The sequence below is a fragment of the Cryptomeria japonica genome, chromosome 6 (assembly GCF_030272615.1).
Source record: "Cryptomeria japonica chromosome 6, Sugi_1.0, whole genome shotgun sequence".
Classification (NCBI taxonomy): Eukaryota; Viridiplantae; Streptophyta; class Pinopsida; order Cupressales; family Cupressaceae; genus Cryptomeria; species Cryptomeria japonica.
Window position 1 is genome coordinate 13,858,473 of NC_081410.1, and position 22,892 is coordinate 13,881,364.

Sequence of the window (22,892 nt, forward strand, 5' to 3'; positions counted from 1 at the left end):
TGTTGATCTCCATGTTGTAGGCATAGTTCAAATTTTCTACCATTAAAAAAATAAAAATATATTGGCATTTGGCCTATTCATATAAATTTAAAATGCCGGTCACTCGCAGTACCGCCTCTCGTTGGGCAACTGTATTAAATCATTTCTCTGCTAGATATTCATTCTGATTAATGTAATTACCACAGATTTATCAGACGACGAAAGGGAAAAAAGGAAAAAAATTGCTGAGATCGCTGCCATGGCGTCATTTCTCGCTCGACGTGCGATCTCCAACCTGCGTGCAACTCAAGCGGTACAATTGTTTTTTCCACTTCAATATTTGTACCGTAATGACATTTGGAAGTCTTTTAAAGAATATTGATTCCTGTTTGATTTATTTTTTAAACCATATCGTTCTCAGATGATTTGAACCAGAGACCTACGAATCTATATAAAGAAAGTGTTTATCGCTTAAAATTTCTTTCTACTGTTATCGAAGGGTTTTGCGCTTTTTGTAGTATTGCTAGTATTTTGTTACGAGCTGGTGATTTTGCTTCAATATATAGTTTCCAGAAGTTTGCGCGTCTAAAGCTAGGCTTCTGGTCTGCTATTTTCTATACTAGAGATTATTCTGGAAACTATGGTTATTTGGACAAATTGTCTGTAAAATAAAATCCAAATTTACAGGAAAAACTGAATTAGGGTTTTCGGTTATCAAGGGGATCGAATATAGTTCGAATTTTATGCGTCTTTGGTGTAATATGTGGATTGAAAAGACGGTGCGCGAGATTATGCCGATATTGGGTACTGAAAATGTTGATTACGGAAGGCAGTTTTATAGGAGATCGATGTCAATTGGATAAACTCAATTGGTAAATCAATGGGTTTTTATAGGAGCCCCCTGTTCAAATCTCAGAAAGGCAGCATGTTCATGTGTGGAATCCAATAATATATTGCAAAACTCCAGTTGCGGCCTGATTCAATGGATAAGGACAGGTACAAGTTCTTGTTGAATTTGATAGAATAGTACTTCTCAAGGTGTCTTCTAACTAATAGATTTGCCTAAGGGGGCAATTTATTGGTGCATTTTGCAGGGAAGTACCTCTCAAGGGTGGCATATAAGTCAAAGGCTTTCTGCATAATTTTCAGACTAGTACCTTTCAAGGATAACATCCAACCCATAGTAACAAGACTTGGACTTGGTAAATTGAAAAAACATGAATTATACAGATTTTTAAAGGATTTAAGGCTTTTATCACGTGCCCTTCAATAAATCTGTTGATTTTAGGCAATCGGATGTTAATCTAATTACTTAAATTATACACAGACTGAGAATAAGCAGAAATAATAATAATAAAAGTACACAACACAAGACACAAGTACCCTGGGAAAACCTCCCTCTTGGAGGTGAAAAACCCAGCAACAAGATCCCAGTTTATATTTGACAATATCAGTATACAACTTTGCTTCAACACTTGAAGCAACATATAAATAAGAACAGCAGAATGAGGATTCCAAACTAGAACACAAGGAATAGCTTAATAGACTTATCTGCAATATCAAGATTTGCTATTTGCTGTCATGCAGATCATTCACAGAGCATAGGAGTGACTTCGCTGACTGTGATGTGATTCGCTGCCACTGAGACAATTCGCTGTTCCTAGGAATGAATCGCTGCCTCAAGGAGATAGTTCGCTGGTTCCTAGGACTAAATTGCTGCCTCAAGAAGATAGTTCGCTGCTCTTGGAAGGATGATTCACATAAGGCTAGCAGTGCTTGACCAAGATGATGCATTGTGTAGAATGAATCTTGTTTATATACAAGATTCATGTTCAAGTCTTCTAAGTCGGCCTTAACCAATTCCCTTTATTTTACATATTTCAATTTGCACTTTTGGCACCCAAATTGGGGCCTACATAACTTGCAAGTTGTCACATGTTTTCTTTTGGGCCCAGCCCTATTAGACATGAAATGCTAAATCCACACGTTACATTTGGGTCCAGCCCTATAGACATAAATCGCTTAACCTTATTACAATGAGATAATATTTTAACTGCCACAAGGCAACATTAAAATATGATCCGAACTAGCTAACCATTTCCACAAAATCAACTTTACAGATGTAATAAAATTATCAGTCAGAAGCTACTTTGATTGCATACATAAGTATACATTGCTCAAATGAGTACAAAAGTGGATTCGAGTTGAATGAAACAATAATTTTAAATTTATAAATATTCCCAAGTGTTTTAGGTGTACACAACTCATGGATATCATAATGATATCCATGGCATCAAAACAAAAATCACAACATGGAATCATGAATTTGGTAGAGAGTATCCTCTATCTTTTTGCTTAACATCACTGGCTCTATGTAGGGTCCTATGATTGTACCTTAGACAACTTTGCAATGCTGCTAAGTCATAGTAATATTACTTTATTTATTTATTTCTTTAAAAGGGGTAATTTTTTTATTAAAACTCAGGAAAGACGATTACAAAAGAAACACAGAGCACAAGACTTAGCCAGAGAAAGAACCACATTACCCAATATCAGAACCATCAATATCCTCCACCAAGATCCTCTCTAGATCCTGGCGACAATCAAGAGAAAGGATTCCCCAACCCTCAACCTTCCAATCCCCACCATGCTTTGAAGCCCACTTGGCCAACAAATCCGCAACCTTATTCCACTCACGTGGAATATGAATGAAAGACACTTGCTCCATCCTAGAACTAACCTGCAAAGTCTGTTGAACCACCAAGGCAAGCTGCCAGTTGATATCAGTCACTTTCCTCTCATTCAGCATATTGACAATAACCTGTGAATCTGATTCACATATCACCTTACGCCATCCCAAAGCATAGGCCCTTTCAAGGGCATAAAGAATAGCTAGCCCCTCCATAAAATTGTTCGCCTGTTGCCCTTTATGAATAGAAAAGAAGAAAACAGCCTTACCCGCCCAATCTCTACCAACTCCACAAATCCCAGCTGGTCGAAGATTGCCCCTCGAAGAGCCGTCAGTATTGATCTTCAGGAAATTCTCAAGGGGAGGCAGCCATCTACCCTCCCTATGAACCTTCTTCTTCGCACGTCTACCCCTTCTGACACAAGCAGAGGCCGAAGACAATCCCTGAAAACCCAGTCTATCCACAATATCAACATCCCCTCTATCCAAAGGGAGCATCACCTCACTCTTCACTTCCACTGTCCCTTGGATCATACCTACAACTCGATGGCAAACTTGTGGGATCATAAGCTTTACTCCCCTAAAGATTTTGCGATTCCTCTCCAACCAGATCTGCCACAGAATGAAAGTAGGCTCAATACACCACACAATCTGAAGAAAAGGAGTCAAGGTCGGAGGCTTTACCAAATTGTTCCAAAATTCCACCAAGGAAGAAGCATGAACACAAGGGTGTTTCCAGACACCCCACCAAGAATGCCAGAGCTGAAGGGAAAAAGGGCACCTAAAAAACAAATGAGAAGAATCCTCTTCTCCAGTACCACATAAGACACACATAGAGGGCCCTTGAAATCCACGCTTACGAATGTTATCCCAAGTAAGACATTTGTTCAATGCCAAAGTGTCCAAACAAAGCAATTGCATTTTGGCCAAGAAAATTTATTCCAAACATATTTCCACCATTGAACCTCCACCCCATTGAGCCTTTGAGACATCAACTTCTGATATCCGCTAGCAACAGTGAATGTACCCTTAGGATTCGGAAGCCAAGCCAATCTATCCTTCCCCTTGAGGGAGCTACAATACCTGTGAGACAAAATGTTATACAACTCTCCACGTTCTTCCTCACTACCAACCGCAGGCCATTCACTAGGAGTCTTCCATCTTGCCACCTCAATCTGCCATTCTGAGAAAAGGACTTGAAGTCGCTCACTCTTGACCATCCAGCCTCCAAAAACTGTTGGCATAAGTTTAACAAATTAGGATACTAGGAAATAATGGGAGGAGAGCCGTCCCATGAGTCTGCCCAAAAGAGAGCCTCTTCACCCTTTCTGCTGATCCAAAATAAACCTTCCTTTATCAAAGTAGCTCCTTTCTTGAGTGTATTCCATATCGCCGAGCCCTTCCCAACAAGAGGATACCTTGGGTTATCCTCGTTTGGGACTCCTAGAAGGTACTTATGGGGCAAAATCTTGGCCCAAACTTGGTCCTGCTCCACACACCACCGCCAGTATAGCTTAGCTGCCAACGCCAACCCCGACAAAGTAGATTACCTTAGACCAAGCCCCCCTAACTGCTTCGGACTACAAACAATCTCCCACCTAACAAGGCTCCATTTTGAAGAAGTCAAATTGCCTGCCCAAAGGAATTGTCAAGCCAAAGCATCAACTCCTTAACAAAGCCCATAGGGGCCACTTGGATCAAGCATCTGTAAATAGGAAGCGCCTGCACCACCGACTTGAGTAACTGAACACGCCCAACAAAAGACAACCACCTACGAGTCCACTGATTCACCTTCGAACGAAACTTGTCAATAATGTACTGCCAAGACTCCCTAGGAAGATTCCTTGGGGAGATAGGGATACCCAAGTATTTCAAGGGGAGGGGAGAGAGCCAATCTGAAATCTCAAAATCTAAGCAATCCTCAACTGAATAGGCCCTGGCATATTAAAAAAGAAGATAGAAGATTTATCCTCATTAATAAGTTTACCTGAAGCAGCCAAGTAAACATCCACAATCTTACGCAAATTAGTGGCTTCCCTTATCGTATCCAATCCCATTAAAGTTGTATCATCTACAAATTGGAGGTGGGACTGCGGAGGAAAACCAGCTCCCCATCTCCACCCTTGTATAAGACCCCTCTCCACACTTAGCTTCAACAATCTCCCCAATCCTTCAGCAAAAGGAATAAACAAATAAGGGGAGACGGGGTCCCCTTGCCGCAAACCCCTAGAAGCGCCAAATAGTTCACTGGGCTCACCATTGATCAAGGCTGAAAAGGAAGTAGAAGTGACACAACTCATAACCCATTGGATCCCATCCTCAGCAAACCCAAAGGCACCAAGAACTTTCTGAAGGAAGGACCACCACACTCTATCATATGCCTTCGCCATATCCAGTTTAATAAACATAGCCTTGCCCTTGGAAGTTGACATTGAGTGGATAGTCTCTGTAGCAATGACCACCCCGTCCAAAATCTGTCGGCCCTCCACAAAACCACTCTACTCCTCCGAAATAAGATACTTCAGCCACTTTTTCAGTCTTTTAGCTAACAACTTGGAGATAACTTTATAAATGACATTGCATAGGGCGATAGGGCGAAACTGACTTAACTGATCAGCTCCTTCACATTTAGGGATAAGCGTAAGGAAAGTGGAGTTCAGGGCACAAAGCATTTGCTTGTTCCTTTGGGACTCCTGAACCACCTCAAGTAAATCCAACTTGATAATATCCCTGAATTCTTGGAAAAACTCAATGGGAAAGCCATCCGGTCCCGGGGCTTTCCCTTTCTTCATTTGGAAAACAATCCTCTCCAGCTCCTCAAGAGTAACATTGCCCATGAGATGTTCATTCATCTCTCGAGTGACCAAAGCAGGGATGCAAGCAAAGACCCGAGCTTCCTCCTTTGAACCCCCCTGCGGCTCCTCCCTAAAGAGAGAAGCAAAGTACTGAACAGTCTCTCTAGAGATATCTTTCAAAGAGGCCAATTGTTCTCCCCTATCATTCACAAGAACAGGGATAAAATTGCCATGTCTCCTAGCTTTCACCGAATGAAAGAAAAAAAGCAGTATTTTTATCACCTTCTTGCAGCCACTCAATCCTCGCCCTCTGTTTCCAATAAATTTCCTCCGGAATCTCACATTCTTCCAGATTCTTAACCGCTTTAGCTTCCTTTCTGCTTAGGTCCTTAGTCAAACCAAGCTTTCGTATCTCCATAGTAATGACATCCAACTTCGACTAGGCAGCAGCTTGAGCATGGAAGATATTTTCGAAACACTGGTGATTCCAACGTTTAAGTTGATACTTAACAAATTGCAGCTGTTTGGCGAATGTGTACATCGTCGTGCCATAGGTAGGTCGTCCGTTCCTCCACCACAACGCCACAAAATCCAGAAGAGAGGGATCTCGTAGCCACATTAGCTGAAATTTGAAGGAGGGGGATCGAGGAATCCGAGCAGAAGAAGCAGAGAGCTTAATCGACCAGTGATCCGACCCCCACCAGTCTAAGATCTTTGAAGTAGTAGACAATCCACCTGTGACCCAGAAGCGACACACCAAAAAACAATCAAGCCTCTCAGAAATGCAATTCTCCCCAATCTTCCTGTTATTCCATGTAAACTGACCATTGGTAGGTTTGATATCTACCAGGTTCAATGCCAAAATATTATCTCGCATCAACAAGTCAGAAGGCTCTAATCGCCTTGCTCCCCCACGTTTCTCCTCCAACTCTATAATTGCATTAAAATCACTAGCCAAAATCCACGGGTAGAGGGGCACCAAGCTACGAACAAAGGTGATATGGGACCACACTGTCTGTTTTCCTTGAAAGCTAGTAGGCACATAGATATTAGAGAAGAGAATAGATTCCCCTGTCTCAAGACTGGCCGCAATCATCGATAAAGATGAATTGGATGACATCCACCAGAGAGGGTGAACCTTTCGAGGGTCCCATAGGCAGGCCACACCCCCTGAAGAACCTTTAGCTCCAATACACCATCAATCTCCTCTTCTCCACAACTTTGGCATCAAACCAATCATACTATCCACAGATAATTTGGTCTCCTGTAGAAAAAGAACATCTGGAGAATGAGCTCTCACCAAGTCCCGAACAACTTTTTGTCGAGGGCCACTGTTCAAGCCCCTAACATTCCAAGAGAGAACTATCATTTCAGATGGTTCAAAAAATGAGAATCCAGGGTCATCACTGACCCTGACTCAACCAAGTTTCCCCCCATCAGCTTAATCTTTTCCAAATCCTTCTTTCTACCTGCGTTAGATGTTTTATGTGATGATGCTTTTATCAGGTCCCTTTGGAGAACACCCAACTGGAGAGAAGCCTTATTACCCTTTACCACCTCTGGACTTGCTTTAAGCACTGAATCATGATTATCCACATCATCCATCTTCACCTCCACATCAGAAGCCTTTTTCTCCTGAGTCGCCTGCTGGGTATCCATGTCCATCTGCAAAGTACTAGGATCCTGCGGGGTCTGGATAGCCTCTACAACACCCCCCTCTTCTCCTAATGTCACAGTATTCTGGTTGAAACATAGGAAGCTCGGAATGATTTCCTGCTGACTAAGATCGTCCAAAACATCAAATCTGTTGAAAGTATCCTCTTCTTGTCTCTCTTTCAAAGTTCTTGAGATCCCTATTCTTATTACGGGCCTTGACAGGAATGAAGCCATCAGCCCCAGTAGCACCATCGAAAGTAGGGGCCTTACCGTTATCTGATACTGGAGGAACATTGGGCTGCGGGGGAGGTTGAGGAGCACTGGGTTTAGATCTAGGACATCTATTCTGTAAGTGGCCATATTCATGACAAAGATGACACCTAAAGGGGAGGGTCTCATAATCCAATTGTTGCACCCAAGAATAAGGTCCAATACATATATCCATTGAATCTGGCAATGGTTTACTTAAATCAATTTCAACACAAATGCAGGCAAAAGTCATTACCTTTTTTAACCGAGTCTGTTGGGAGGGCCAACTGGTTTCCCTAGGAGCGAAGTCACCATATGTGATGTCATCCCTCCAACATTCAATTGGGAATCTGGGGAGCCAAACCCACACTGGAACCCGATTCGGTAGCTCCTCTGAAGGATCGAAGCCTACGTGCCATGGTTTCATAAATAAATCGGTCTGATTATGGAAGTAAGGCCCACCTTCGAACACTCTATTGCGATCCGTCATACAGTTGAAGGTGACCATAAAGTAGTTATTTGCCAGAAGCATGATGTCCATTTCACCCTCTGGTGACCACATGCGTTGGGCCCAAGTTTCCAAAAATTGCAATGAAACCCTCAATCCCAAAAACTTGCATAGTAAAGAATGCTCTGAATAATACGCAACATCATCAGTGATCCATTCCAGCTGAATGACTAACTTTGGTCTCTCCTTCGATTGTTCCAAGCACCCATTAACCTTCGGAATGCGAGAACCATTTGAAGAACACATCCCAAAACCCCCCGAATCAGAAGAAAATAAATTGTTATTAAATCCCCTCACTGCTGGGGAGGACGCCTTAGCTCCAAAAGCTGCACGGAAATCCAAAATCTGGGAGACTGTAGAAGTCTCACCTCGGACCTCTTGCTCTGCCATGAACAAACCCTACATGCAAACACAAACCCCTCAAAAAGTAGACGTGAGGCCCCAAAGAACACTAGCGCACCACCTGCATGCAGCCAAACCCACACCCTCCACAGCCAACCCCAAACACCCCACTCGTGTCACTCAAAAACGGGGGAAGCAGGACAAGGAAGAGGGCAACACGGGCCCAATCCACGCCTAACTGGGCAGAAGCCAGCACCACGCCTCTGCCAGCACACACAACCTCCGCACCTGCCCACCAAACACCCTCGACCGCACCCCACACCCGCCGTGGTAGCAGCAAGGGCAGCAAAAAGAAAAATCCTTCCCCTGGAGCATGTCAACAACCCCCCTCACATACATAGAACGCCGAGAAGCAAGAAGCGAGCTAGGGCAAACCCTAGCTCGGCACGGCCACAGCACCACGGACAGTGAACCAAGCCATCTTCAAAATCTATAGTAGTATTACTTAGGATAGGTATTAACTTTGCAATTTAAAAGTAAAAATGTAATTCACTTACTTGGGCAAAATTCGAGATAGTAAAAAAAGTTGCTTTTCCATCCGGCATGGTCCAAAATGATTTTAATTTTTTGCTTTTTGAAACTAGTGGGGGTCTGGGGGCAGCAATCTCCACTGGGTTTGAGGGGCAGTTGATTTTGAGGTTTAGTGGCTACTTTGGACCCAGTCAATGAGAAGTTTGTGTATGTTCAACTTGCTATTACAATGTCTTCACCAAATCTTCTACTTCATCAACTAATTTGCAGATTCTGGATGTGGATTTCAGAATTGAATTTTAACATCTGCATAGAGTAGGAGCCAGATTTTGGCACTGCAAAGAAAGTGATTTTGTTTTGATGTAGGATAAATTTGTATCAGTGAACCATAATTGTAAGCAAATGTATATATACGAACGATCTGAAGGAACTCTTCAAAGAAGAAAATCCGAATCATGTATGAGTAGTAAATGAAAAACTTATTGCTAGAATCAATCGTGCATCTGGCAAATTGGAAATCTGACTGCAATGACAATTACTATCTACAAATATTGAGCAAAGGATACATTCTCAGAATTTTAGACAATCTGGCTCAATCTTGTTAAGATTTGATTTCTGTTTTGAAAGAGGAGCTTAAACTTTTAAATGGGATGAGGATTAACAGCAATGGGGCAAATACAATGCCCAAAGGACAAGTAAGTTAATCAGAACTCAGTTTAGTTTAATCTTATAGATTCTAAATGATGTCTAGATATACAATGGTTTCAAATCAGAAACTTGGCAATTTACTTGATGTAACAGTTCAGACTTGAATGTCTGGAAATTCAGAAACAAATATGTGAGTTTCTGAAACTGAAAACTTGAGTTTGGAACTAGAGATCTTAAATGGAAAAGAAAATATTGTAGCTGTAGAATTCTATAACTGAGAACACTTTTCCATCTAAAACAGATATCTAAAAGATTGTGATGCAGTTGAAAAATCTGAAGATTCCTAGAAACTTAAATCTGAAGCTTCTGAAGATATCATATATCACATCAATGGCTCAAACCCCTTGTTGGTATTTTTCCACTTTTGAATTTTCAACGTCATGGTTATTTCAGATTTCCTAATAGTGCATATCATGTTGATGACCTTGACCTTTTTCCAATGGTCTCATCAATTCACTGGTTAATGTGGTACACCTTTGGATAATGGTAATCTTAATTGATACTATGTACATTGTGTTTGGAGGCTACATACGTGAATAAGACCTCTTGTGTTAAGTGGCCTACATGTTCAAGATATATGAGGTCTTTGTGTGTTAATAAGATTGTGTTTGTGAAAAGCCTAAATGGCTTACATGTGTAAGGTATTGTAATATTTTTTTGGGATAATTGCCTCTATTAAGTTGGCCTATGGTCCTGTGAATATGTAGTAATGGTGTATAAATAGAGAGCATTTCTCTTACTATTTCATTCAATTCCATCGATCGATTCTTTATACAGCATTTATGGTGCCCAAGGGCACCCTTCTAATGCCTTAGGGTGTCGAGTTTATTTCCAAAATTTCTGTGTCTTGTCTTCTTTCATGTCAATGTTGATTCAAGCTCATGTCACTTTCAATGTGCTTGCAAATATTGAAGTGGCTGGTGATTTATGTGCACAATGGTTTCTTTCCCCATTAGATAGTGCTTAAATTTTCTCATTGCTCATCGAAGTGCATAATTTTTTTTAATCATACCTGCAATATTTCAGAAATGCTATATGAGGAAGCTTTAAAGGATATTAAATTCGCTAGACATGTGTTGCTTATCCTACTCCTACCATACCTAGTGTGGTTTGGGGCTGCACCCCAACCAGGGAATGTGAGGGTTCATGTGAGTAGAAAACGTTTAGGGCCATTATAGGTAGTTTTTTGGCCCAAATTGTATCATCTCAACGATACTATTTTCATCTAAGTGATGGTTGTGCGATAGATCATATTGCCACATTAGTTTCATTTTGTTAGTTGTGGGACAAATCGTATTGCCTTTTTCTACAATAATTTTAATATCCCCAAATTTTTGGCAATAGAAGCATTGTACGTTTCTCTGTGGTGGTGAAGTGGAAGAAAGAGAATTGTGGTTTGTACCCTAAGATCATGCTATAAGTGCATTTTTTGAACTCCTAGAAGAAACCTCACCCATCTTCTCTTGTTGTTGTTCCTTCTTCAACAAGTATGAATTGACCTTGTCAAATGTCAAAGTTTGGATTTTTGCCAATAGATTTAGAGATTCCATAAAAGTCACATATAAGGTCGACAAGCTATTGATGATTAAGGTAACCATATCCTTCTTCTCCATTGGTTTGTTGATCATGGTGAGTTGATTCAAAAGATCCTTTGATAAATACCCACTCATGCAATTTAGTAGAAAACATCAAATTCTTCAAATATAGAATTTTGCTTTATTTGGAGGCTTGATATTTATCTTGTAAGCTATCCAACAAAGTAGCGTATATGGCTTCGAGAATTAAATCATTTGATATTGACATCTCAGAAGTGCTAAGGTAAGCCAAAGGACGAAAAAAGCAATTGCTTTGGGCCAATTCTGACAACTTCCTATTTTTGTGGGATTCTACTTTCTTGGCTTTTTGTTTTTTCATTATTTGCATTTTGGAACCAATTTGGGAAGCAACTTTTTTGCCTGCTTTTCTGCTTTTTTGCTTTTTGTAGTTTTTTTGAAAGTTGACCTTGGATTGGGTCACTCAGGTCATGGCAACAGGGTTCCTGTCTTCGAAATGAAAAGTTTGTATGTTCAAGTATGAAAAGCAAGGGAAAAATCTTCAGATAGGGCGTTGATCTAGAAGTTCGAGACAAACATGAAATGTTGAGCAAGAAAATCCACCAAGTGTTTATGGCAAAGAGAAAGTTTCTGAATGGAGAAGGCAATGACTTGTGCAATGGCAAACTCCACCCAAGCTTCAAGTGCAATGACTTGTGCAATGGCAAACTCCATCCAAACTTCAAGTGCAATGACTTGTGCAATGACAAACTCCACCCAAGGCAAAGAGTAACCTGGCATAACTACACATGAATTTCCCCCAAGGTTGGAAGAAAGTTCCTTATCCACACATGAAGTCTGCCCTACACATGATGAAAAATGACTTGGAGCCAAGTAAAGTCCACCAAGGCCAATAAGAAATGACATGACAAGGTGTAAACTTTGCCCAAGGCATAATGGAAAAAGTCTAACCATGTGCAAACTCCTACCAACACACAGCAAAAACGACATGACAACAAGCAAACTCCTACCAACACAGCAAAAACGACGTGACAACAAGCAAACTCCTACCAACACATAGCAAAACTGGTGTGCCAACAAGCAAACTCCTACCAACACATAGCGAAAACGGCGTGACAACAAGCAAACTCCTACCAACACATAGCAAAAACGGCATGACAAGAAGCAAATTTCTACCAACACATAGCAAAAACGGCGTGACAACAAGCAAACTCCTACCAACACATAGCAAAAATGGCATGTCAAGAAGCAAACTCTGCCCTACACATAGCAAAAATGAGTTGGTAGCAAGTGAAGTCTGCCCAACACTTAGGAAAATTCCTTGTCCAAGTAGCAAATCCGCCGAAGGAGAGGATAAGAAAATTGGTAAATTGTTGATACCTTGAGGAGAAAAAAATTCAGAATGTTGGCTAAGTGTTGATACCTTAGAGAAAAATAAAATTTGGCTTTTGTGAAATCCAAGGTGAAGTTTGCCCAAGAAGAGAAAAGGTTAGAAAGCTCCTTATCCATACATGAAGGCATAAACTTCCTCAACCACATGCAAAGTCTGCCCAAGGAATGGGTAAAGAAAGTGGTTAAGTGTTGGCATTTTTGAAGGGAAAAGTCAAAATTTTGGCTAAGTATAAAGAGATGAGAAAAAATTCTAAAGTCAAGATGAAGTCCGCCTTGGGACATTAGAAAGTTCCTTATCCCCACATGAAGTCCGCCCTAGGTGGATAAATGAGAAGTTTGGCTAAGGGTGAAAGCAAATGTGAAAAGCAAAGAGAAATTCGCCCAAGTTGAGAAGGGAAAATTTGGAAAACAAAGGTTGAAATCAAAAGGGAATTCACCTAGGTAAAGAAAGGAAAATGAAAATGATTAAGCAAAATCAAAGGCAAAGGATACAATTCACCCAACTATTGAAAGGAAAATGGAAAGATGATTAAAATAAATAGTGAAAAGCATGAGGAAATTTGCCTAAGGAAAAGAGTTTGAGAGTTTTGACAAAGGAAATCAAAAAGAAATTCGCGTGACTTGAAAGGAAAGAATTTGAGAAAATTTGGCGAAGTGTTGAAAAAGTTCAAAATTGCAAACTTCCAAGACATCTTCCGGGAGAATTTTAAAGCTGATTTTCAAGAATTTTCCGAAACTTACAATACGACTTTCATTTCAAATTGTCTTGCTTTTTTATGCTTTTTAGGGGCAAATGCTTCAATTTCAAAAAGTTTCACAAGTTAAAACTAACCTTTGAAAACTTCTTCAAACTTTGCACTCTAGGATGGGAACAAACATCCAACCCCCTCATTGTTTTTTTAACTTAGAAATTTTTTCATGATTTTCAGGAGGTAAATGTCAGCTCAAGGAGGACTTTCAAGGAAAGTTCAAATGAAGTTCGCTAGCAAGGGAGCACAACCAGAACTTAAAATCACTTCAAAGTGGAAGAGGATTGGAGACACCAACCTTGGTCATGTTGACTTCAAAGACAATCAAGGAAAGATTGAAGAGATAAGAAGAAAAGAAAGAAGAATTAAAGAAAGAGAATGAACAACTGAGAAATTATCTCCAACACTTGATCAATCCTATTGCTCAAGGAAATGTAGTGGTTCCCTCGCCTTTGGCTCTTCCACAAGAAACAGTTGGAGACTTTGAAGAGTTGAAGGTGACAGCGAAAGAAACTAAGAAATGGATGGTAAACATCAATAAAGAAGTCGTCACATTTGTGAAAGAGTTGATATTAGCATATGGGCAAACTTCTTCGTTGCTATCTAGAATTTAAGACATGGCAGATTGTGGCACCTGATGAAAGATACTCGCCTACTTTGGAGATGTTGCTATCAAAGGAAGCAATTCAAGAAAATGAAATGATCATGGAAAATCTGAAGGTCAAAGCTCAAGAGAGTTTCTTCACCTTCATAGGACTGGTCCTTAGGCAAAATTTAACTAAGGCATCCACCTTCTTTTCCATCAAGGATCCCTTTCAGAAACAAGAACTAGATTGGGGAATGCTTTTGCCACCTATGCTGATAACTGGGACATGATCGAATTCAAGATAAGCATGTTGCCACATGTCACAATGGAAGAGGTTAATCCTCTTGTATCCAAGTTCATTGAATATGCTGCCACAGAAAAGGGATAAGGATGCATTCTTCTAGAAGAAAGCTCCCTGTGATACATGTCTTTCTTTTATTTACTCTTGTTGGATAACTATTGTAAACCCTATTCAGGGTATCTATGTTTTGATCTCGGGCATTGATCTCTGTTTGATCTGTGCCTTCCGTTCATTTTTAGAAACTCTATATAAACCCCTCTTCTCTCATTTGTATGGGAGAGATTTGGTGAAATTGTTGCTTAAGAACTACTTTGATAATAAAATTCATTCGTATTGCTTTGAATCCCTATTGTTATCAAATGGTTGCTTGGTTTCATATTTTCTTCAACTTAGAGTAGAATTTGCTTTACAAAGTTGTTAAATGAATGCAAGATTTGATAGTATTGATTGGTGAAATTGTTGCTCTTACTTTTGATGAACAGATGATTTTTGTTCATTGTGCAAAGTTAGCCTGAGCGTATTTTTGTGGATGTTTAACTTTTGCTTTGGATAAATATTGTTCATTTTGATGGTATTATTCTTAGTATGAAAAGCTTAAGCACAACCCTTGAAGATTGCATCTACTTTGTGTAGTTGTCCTAGTGTGGCGAAGCAAAGCGTGGTTATTAGTTTCACCCAATCATTGCCGTCTCTTAAATTCCTAGGAGTAGTATAGAATTCCTAAAACCCTTTCCTTTTTTACCCTTTTTTTTAAAAGTCTAAATTGAGAAAATTCCAAAAACAAAGCAGAAAGTTTTCATTGTGATTGAAATCCACAAGTCCCCCTTGGATTACCAGCATACATCACCCAAGAAGCTATATTCAACGTTAAAGTCGCTAGTTTGCAGTATAAACATTGGAATCGCCATATGATCTTCTTTGCAATCTTAGCATACGCGGTGATTTTATTCGAGAGGATAGAGTGTCTTTTGGGCATCTTTATTCTGTGTTCGTTGTGTCATAAAACACTCACCAACACTTACCAAACACAGTTGAGAAATCTGCAATAAACAATAGTGATCAGCCTCTGAACCTGGCACAGCCCCTGGATGATGTTGTTGTCCTCCCTTCTATGGTGCTTAGGAAAATAATGATGTCAATCAGCTCCAAAGCACTGAAAATGGTGGCTTAATGATTTGCTTGCAAACTTATTTCCAAAAACCTGAAAATAATGCGCAAACCTCCAATTTAGTTCACGAGCAATATCCAATGCGGAATTACCATTGCTAGAGGCAAGGGTTTTTGTCCTTACCTCCAAGATGGAAGTCCAAGAGGGTTTTCATCCTCCTGAACCTCCGAAAACAGCCAAAGGTTTTCATCCTTGGATGTAAATTTGATCGCAAAGCTCACAATAAAAATGCCAAAATGAAATCTTGATGATGAAATGAAACTAGTTACCTCCTTGATATACCATTCCAAATTGGGCCCTTGGATTTGAATTTCTCTCCAATTATTTAGAAATACTATTTATTTTATTTTCATTTTAAGCTTTTAAAAATGCTTTTTTATTTTAATTCTAATGTTTAAGAAACACTTTTTATTTCAATAATAATAATAGTATTAAGTTGCCCCCAAAATTAGAAATTACTGGGCCCAGCATAAAATGATATTATTAATTATTTTGTCCATAACAGGGGACATGACAGTCTGCATTTGCAGCCGTTTCCGAACCCTTGGTGACCTGAATGCTATTTTTGTCACCCTTAAGCTCCCTTATCTCTGTTCTAGTCCCTTATCTTGGTGTCTTTGGCTCAATCTCTTTAAGTAACAATCTTCAATGCCTCAAATATTGTTGTTACCCGCCTCTCTCTCTTCTTTTGTGAATAAGTCCTCTGATCACGTCTTAGAATGAAGGTTCGTTTCTATTGGAGGGGTTTCTGTTGGCTCTGATGATTTGGTTTACTCTTCTACTGAGGGTTCTTATCTGACTTGGTAGATTATTCTTCCATGAGTGGTAGTTATTCTTTGAAGTAGATTGGATGTTTGGATTTCTTTGTTCATGACTAACTGCAGCTTTTATTTATGCTTCTGCTCTGGCTTATACATCGGCTTTGACTTTCATTTTAGCTCCAAAAATGTACTGATTGATTTCCAAGTTGGCTGTGCCTTGTAGTGTTATTAGCTTATTATTCTTTCTTGTTGTTCGACCTGTCTAAAGGATTGTTTGGTTTCATACTCTGCCCCTTGACTGCACTGTGGACTTCTCTTGCCTTTATTCAGGCTAATGACATTAATTTAATAGGGTATGGCATTAGTTTTAACTTCACTCTTCTTCCTCTTTATGAAACCTTTCTTTGTAGTACCGTATTATTTCTTGTTTGTGTGCTTCATGGTCTTGTTCAACATAGAGGTCTTGTAAAATTCTATGGTGTCTTGCAAGGAGTCTAGGTAAATTATCCAACATTATATTGACTTCTTTGGGCATAACCAAGTTACCGCACATGGAATTTATGGGTACCCGGTTTCTGTTTTATTCATTTATGATGTTCTTTTGAACTGAAGATCCCACTACCACTTGAGATCTTGGTTAAGTTGATCTTCACTATGCTTTCGCATGACAGATTATTCTTGTATCAGTTGACCCATTGACTCCCAGTCTTTTATTTATTGTGCCACTGTCAATAGTTGACTGATTTTGATACACTTGAAATCTGTCTCAACTTTGCAAAGGCTATGATGCCAAATGTAAACTACTTGCTATACTATCAATGCAATAATGTACAGATAACGATACAGTTCATAGTAGATTTGATTGTACAAAAATAACACAATCGATGCTATATTAAGGGTAGTGCTTTTTTAACAATGAATGCAGTTCAGGGAGGACTTTCCACAAATCAGCACCCTTCCTTATCTAAGGAAATTTCAATTAACGGGGACAATGGTTGCTCCGCTTGACAATTAGAAAACAAAACAAGTTAGTCAAACGAGTATTAACAACCTATAGCAAACTATGCAGATTACAACTGGGACTCTAATGGCAATCAGATGGACATCACATTAAATTGTGAAATTTACTGTGGTGTCAAGAATGAAATTGTAATGGATAATTTAGAAAAAAGGAACAACAATATTCGCGCACATATAAAGAACAACATTTGCAACAATAATCTAATACAGTAATTTTATTGATATGAGGTATATGCACAACTATTTCTGAGAAGAGATGTGTAGCCATTCACTGATTGCTACAGCGTTAGGCAGAGATCTGAAGATATACACAAATGTCCACAGTAGAAGAGGAGGAAGCATTGTTGGATTACAGTGTTTCATTGGTTACTGAAATACTTAGTGGATTGTGTTTTGTCAGGATGAAAGTCAGAATTGTCCAGAACTCATCAATTCATTATAAAGAAGAAAGAAACGATGCATAAGGTGGAAGATAAATTAATTCTTGCAATGACTGAGCTTATTTGATGTTGACTGCTGTATCTTTCGTGGTAGATTGAGAAACCCAAGTTAGTGTCAGATGGCGTAGGCTAGAAACATATTGTCTTCCTGATATTTAGTTAGTCTAGGAAGTGACATTTTTCTCTTGAATAAGTAAACATCTCTTGATATTAAGCAGTATGCTTTTCATATGTGATGATTGACATCACAGTTCATTTTGTGTTTACCTTTTTTGATTGCTTTGATCCTTTGTTTGTTTCAAGATATAAACAATATTATTACATTTTTTTTTCCCTAAATTTACATTTTAGATGAAGCATTTTTAGAAAATTAATTAGTTTTACATTTTTTTGTCACTTTATGATGTATTAATAGTGGGGCTACTTACGCAGGTTACCAACAAACAAGTATTGCTGGAGAAGCAGCTGTTTAGTCCAGCAATTTTTACGCGTTCTGTCTCTACAATCAAAAAGCGTATGAAGTTTCTCATCCTATTATTTTGAAATTCAGTTATTTAGAGTCAACATATTGTGTATAAGTAAATGGATGGATAGATAGATAGAGATAGGTAGAAACATCCGTGCATATATATGTTCACACATATATATAGACATATACATAAGTTTTAAAAAAAATAAGTATGACCAATATTTAGCTTTTTGCATATGTATCAGAGATAATGAGGTTGGGTTATTTAAATTTGACACTATAATTGAGTTGTTACTATATAATGGTAGCCAATAGCAAACTTCCTCTTAGCACACAATTTCAAAAGATGACAAGAACATATAAATATTTTCATAAGGTATGGATATTTGTTCCTGTCATCCCAAGTTTTTGCACCAGAAGATTTTTTTGACTTGGTCGAATGAATGGGCACAAAAGACCAAATAATCAGCAATGTCGATTCCATTGGAAGGTTTCCTCTCTATTTGATGTTAATCTAGTGATCAGATTTAATTAATTAACAGAAAGTAAATGAAATGAACATACACATAACACAAAGAACACCAAAGATGCCCTGGGAATACCTCCCTCTTGGAGGAAAAACTCAGCATCAAAGATCCAGATAAATCTTTATATATAAGAGCAAAATTACAAGCATCATTTATCTGATTTAGTCAACCAACTAGGGCACAGTTCAACCAAGTCAGATCGCTGAAGTGCTGGAACAAATTCGCCAATTAATGTTGCTGTTTCAGATTTCCGAAGATCAACCAGCACACTGGATATGGCAGCGAAAGCTTGGAGATGACTTCGCTAAGCTTGTTAACCACTTTGCTAGGCTTGAGGATCAATTCGCTAACCTTGAAGACCAATTCGCTGAACTTTGGAGAGCTAATAATGTGAGTTGCTTCAATCAGAATTCGCTAGAATGAACAAGATTGTTTTTGCTTGAATTGAATGATTTGAAACTAAGATGAATCTTGTTATAGACAAGATTCATCTTTACATTTTTCTCTAAGTCGGCTAAGACTCTATTTTAAATTACATTCATATTTCACTTTAGCACCCAATTTGAGTCCAGATTACAAACACGTTATATTTAGCCTTTAGCGCTTAATGAGGCCCAATTTAGATGCTTTTACAAGTTACATTAATACAATTTTGGGCCATAGCCCAATGGAGGTAATTTGCTCATATATGTGTTTATTTAATTTGCACTTATAATCCGATTCTAGCTATCGGATTTCAACACTCCCTCTTAGCTAGGGAGGATTATAGCACATCATGGATCTTTGTATTACATCCATCTTGCATTGCCCACAGAGGATGGATCCACCTTGCATTGCCTGCAGAGGGTGGAGGAGGTCTTTTACCTCAACCTTCTGCCTGAGAAGGATCCAATGTCACCTTGCATTGCCCGCAGAGGGTGACTCCACCTTCCATTGCCTGTAGAGGGTGGAAGATGCAACTCAATGCATCACTGAGATTGAGACTCCCTCTCAGCCAGAGCTGTGTTCTCAACAACTCCAAGTCTCTATCTGAAGTACTCAAACGTCACACGAGCTAGAGGCTTGGTGAGAACATCTGCAATCTGCTCATTTGTGTTGACATATTTCAGCTGAATGGCACCTCTTTGTACCATATCACGAACATAGTGATAATGAGTTTCCACATGTTTTGACCTGTCATGAAACACAGGGTTAGCAGACATCTTAATACAACTCTGATTGTCACAATGAATGACTGTGGGTTCCCAAGGTTGTCCAAACCATAGCTGGACTACTCGTGACTTGGCTCGACTCGCCAAGCCCCTGGGAAAAAAACTCGGGCAAAACTCGGCAACTTAAAAACATGCTTGAATTTAATAAAAAAATGCATTTTTTTTGCAAAATTTAATGAGAAGATGCATCCAATGAGTCAATAAATGATAACACAAAAGAAACAAGCTGATTCTAGATATATTTAAATACAAAGTGTCTACAATATCGCATCCTCATGAGGAATGCTGATGGCTGGAAGATTGAAAGCAATATAGTAAATAGTTTTTGTAAAACCAAAACTAAATACATCATTACAAATTACAATTACAACTTGCTCTTCCTAACTCTAGTAAAAACTTGGGGAGAGGTAGAACTAGAGGGTCTAGTCCTATAAATCTGCAATGGGCGTGACTGTGCCTCCTCGCTTGGTATGGATGGCTCATCCTCCATCCTGGATGAGGCTATGTCTCCATCTACTTCTGGCATTGGCAATGACTCCTCATCCTCATCCCCTTCCTCCTCAATGTCATCCAGTGTGAAACCAAATCCACCCCCCTCCTCCTCCATAGCCTGCCTCTCCAAATCAGTGATGTCAGTGTCGGAAAACAATGGAGGTTGCTTCTGTGATATCCAATCACTGTAAGGATCTATATTATCCAAGTCAATTGGACCACCTTCTAGTTCCTCTACCTTCCTTACGCGCAATCGAAGATTATATTGCACGAAGACAAGGTCATTGAGCCATTTCTGCGCTAACTTGCTCCTCTTCTTTGTGTGGATTGCTTCAAACAAGCTCCAATTGCGCTCATGATTGGATGAACTGCAAGGCTGACATAAGACGTGAGGGCAACTTTTTGAGATGTGGGGTGTTTCCACCCCAATTTTGCCACCAAGCATCTGCAAAATAAATAAAATGGAAAAGTTAGAAAGCAAAGAGAAAAGAGAAAACATAATTTATCAATCATTTTAGATCCCAAAATCCAAATGACAAATGTTATACCTGGGGTTTGAGTGGTTCTTCCTCTCCTAGCTAGCTCTGAAGAGAATAGCTTACCCCTTCCTCCCTCATAATTTTGGAGCTCACTCACAATGAGGTCTCTCTCCTCAACATTGGGTACCATCCTCTCAATGCATGTACTGAGGCCCTCCATGACCTCTCCATTCGGATCTGAGTAAGAACCCCCGAACCTAAAACGAGGGTTGAGGAAGTACCCTGCTGCATGAATGGGTTGGTGGAGCTGATTGTTCCACCTCCTATCAACATTTTCCCAAATGGGATCAAATTTGAGTCTATCCCCCTTGTAGTAATTTTTGATAGACTCCTTGGCCCTATCCATGGCCTCATAAAGATATCCCATTGGGGTTTTATCCCCATCCACCAAGCGAAGAACTCGAACCAAGGGCTCTAACACCTACAATTGAAAAATACAAATTACAAAAAGATTAAATAATGGAGTTACAAATTAGTAATGAGAGAGTTGAATCAAGAATAATTAAAATTTAAAAATTAAAGTTTTGAAGTAACAACCTTCACAATCTCTGCAGCCCTTTGTGCAAATTGGCTGTCGAAGACTATGCATGCGACAACCTCTCCTTCAGACTTCTTTGAATAAGGTGAGTTGAGCGATTCTCCACTCACAAACATTTGTTTCAAAGAAGTCAATGCAGCAAGAAGGCTTTGCAACGTCAAGAAAATCATTGCATACCTTGTGACACCAGCTCTCACCAAATCTTTCTCTTGGGTGTGCTGTCTCATCAAATTTAGGACCCAAGGGTGATTGTAAATATATTTGGTGATCCTCCTTGCATCTTCCACAACTGGAGTCACCCACTCAAGTTTTCCTATGTCCTCTAAAAGAAGGTCAAGGACATGTGCTGCACAAGGTGTCCAAAAAGAGTGGGGTGCCTCTCTTGGAGGATTCGTCCTGCAAAAAAAGAATTCATTCTTAAGAAATATGCAACCAAGTAAAACAAAGCCACAACAAATGAAAATATTGCTAATGCTTAAAGGTGATAATTTAAAAGGATTCTACCCGCTGACACATGCTGCTGCATTATCTGTGATGATTTGCACCACATTCTCTACCCCCACCTCCATGACGACATGCTCCAACATTCCAGCCAATGTTTCTGCATTTTTCACCTTGCTGGAGGCATCAACAGATTTCATGAAGAGTACATTGTCCTTGCAAGCAACCAAAAAATTGATGATGGTGCGGTTCTTGCCATCTATCCACCCATCAGAAAGAATGGTGCAGCCATAATTTGCCCATTCAATTTTTTGATCCTCCATCACTTCTCTTGCCCTAGCAACTGCATATGTGAGCAACCTGTAAGAGCAAAGTGAAATTAGGTCTTAGTACACAATTTTGATTTAATAAACAAGAAATCTAAAAAATAATTAAAAGTGAAATCAAGTGGACTATGTAGTAATTTACTAACCTCCCACTCAAATCCTTGCGAGAAGGGGCCTTGTACCCGTTTCCTGAAACTGTCATAGCAGTCACCAAATTCAGCCAATAAGGATTGTCCACCACATTGAATAGAATGTTGTTGAAGTACCAAAAATCAGCTGCTGGAATGTCGGTTTTCTCATATACCTCCTTATTCCATCTAGTGGCCTCTAATGATGGTTGTGCTCCAGGTGTGTTCCTGGGCACAAAATAATCACCTATGGACCTTGATCGTGATGATGAAACAGTGCCAGGTACTCTACTAGAGGAAGCAGAAGCGATGTACGAGGTGGTGGTGGGTTTATGGATACGTGGGCTACGCCGAGAGCCCACTATTCCCTCGAGTGCTTCTTGTTCCTCTTCAATGTCAACAAAAACACCTTGAGATTCAGCGATGGGTGATCTCATGGCTAGCTTTGCCCTCTCCCTTTGCAATTTCTTCTCTTCCCCAATTGCAAGTAGGACATTCATTCGTCTTTTTATTTCTTCATTGGTCCCAGGGCATGCTCTAGCATCATGCGCACCTATTCCTGCAAGGTGGTATTTGAGGCGGTTGATGCCTCCATGAAGTATTTTCTCACACTTTATGCATATAAATGACCCAGGATCGAGTCCCTCATAGGCATACCTCCATGCCCCATCTCTAGCACCTCTAGGACGGGTGCCTATATATCCAGATGGGCATGGATCTAGTGGCCATTTCTCCCTTGCCATGATTAATGCTTACTTAACCTACACATACAAAAGTGAATTTTTTTTTTAACA

General features: G+C 39.6%; 1 protein-coding gene across 1 annotated transcript in view; it reads left to right on the forward strand.

Moving 5' to 3' along the window:
• The first annotated feature begins 105 nt into the window (after positions 1 to 105).
• The window catches only part of LOC131069898 (uncharacterized), a 74,909-nt gene continuing 52,122 nt past the window's right edge, over positions 106 to 22,892 (forward strand). Inside the window, exons 1-2 of the mRNA XM_058005449.2 lie at positions 106 to 292; positions 17,860 to 17,941. Of these exons, the coding sequence (XP_057861432.1) occupies positions 239 to 292; positions 17,860 to 17,941 (136 nt within the window). The 5' untranslated portion in view covers positions 106 to 238. The remainder of the gene's footprint in view (positions 293 to 17,859; positions 17,942 to 22,892) is intronic.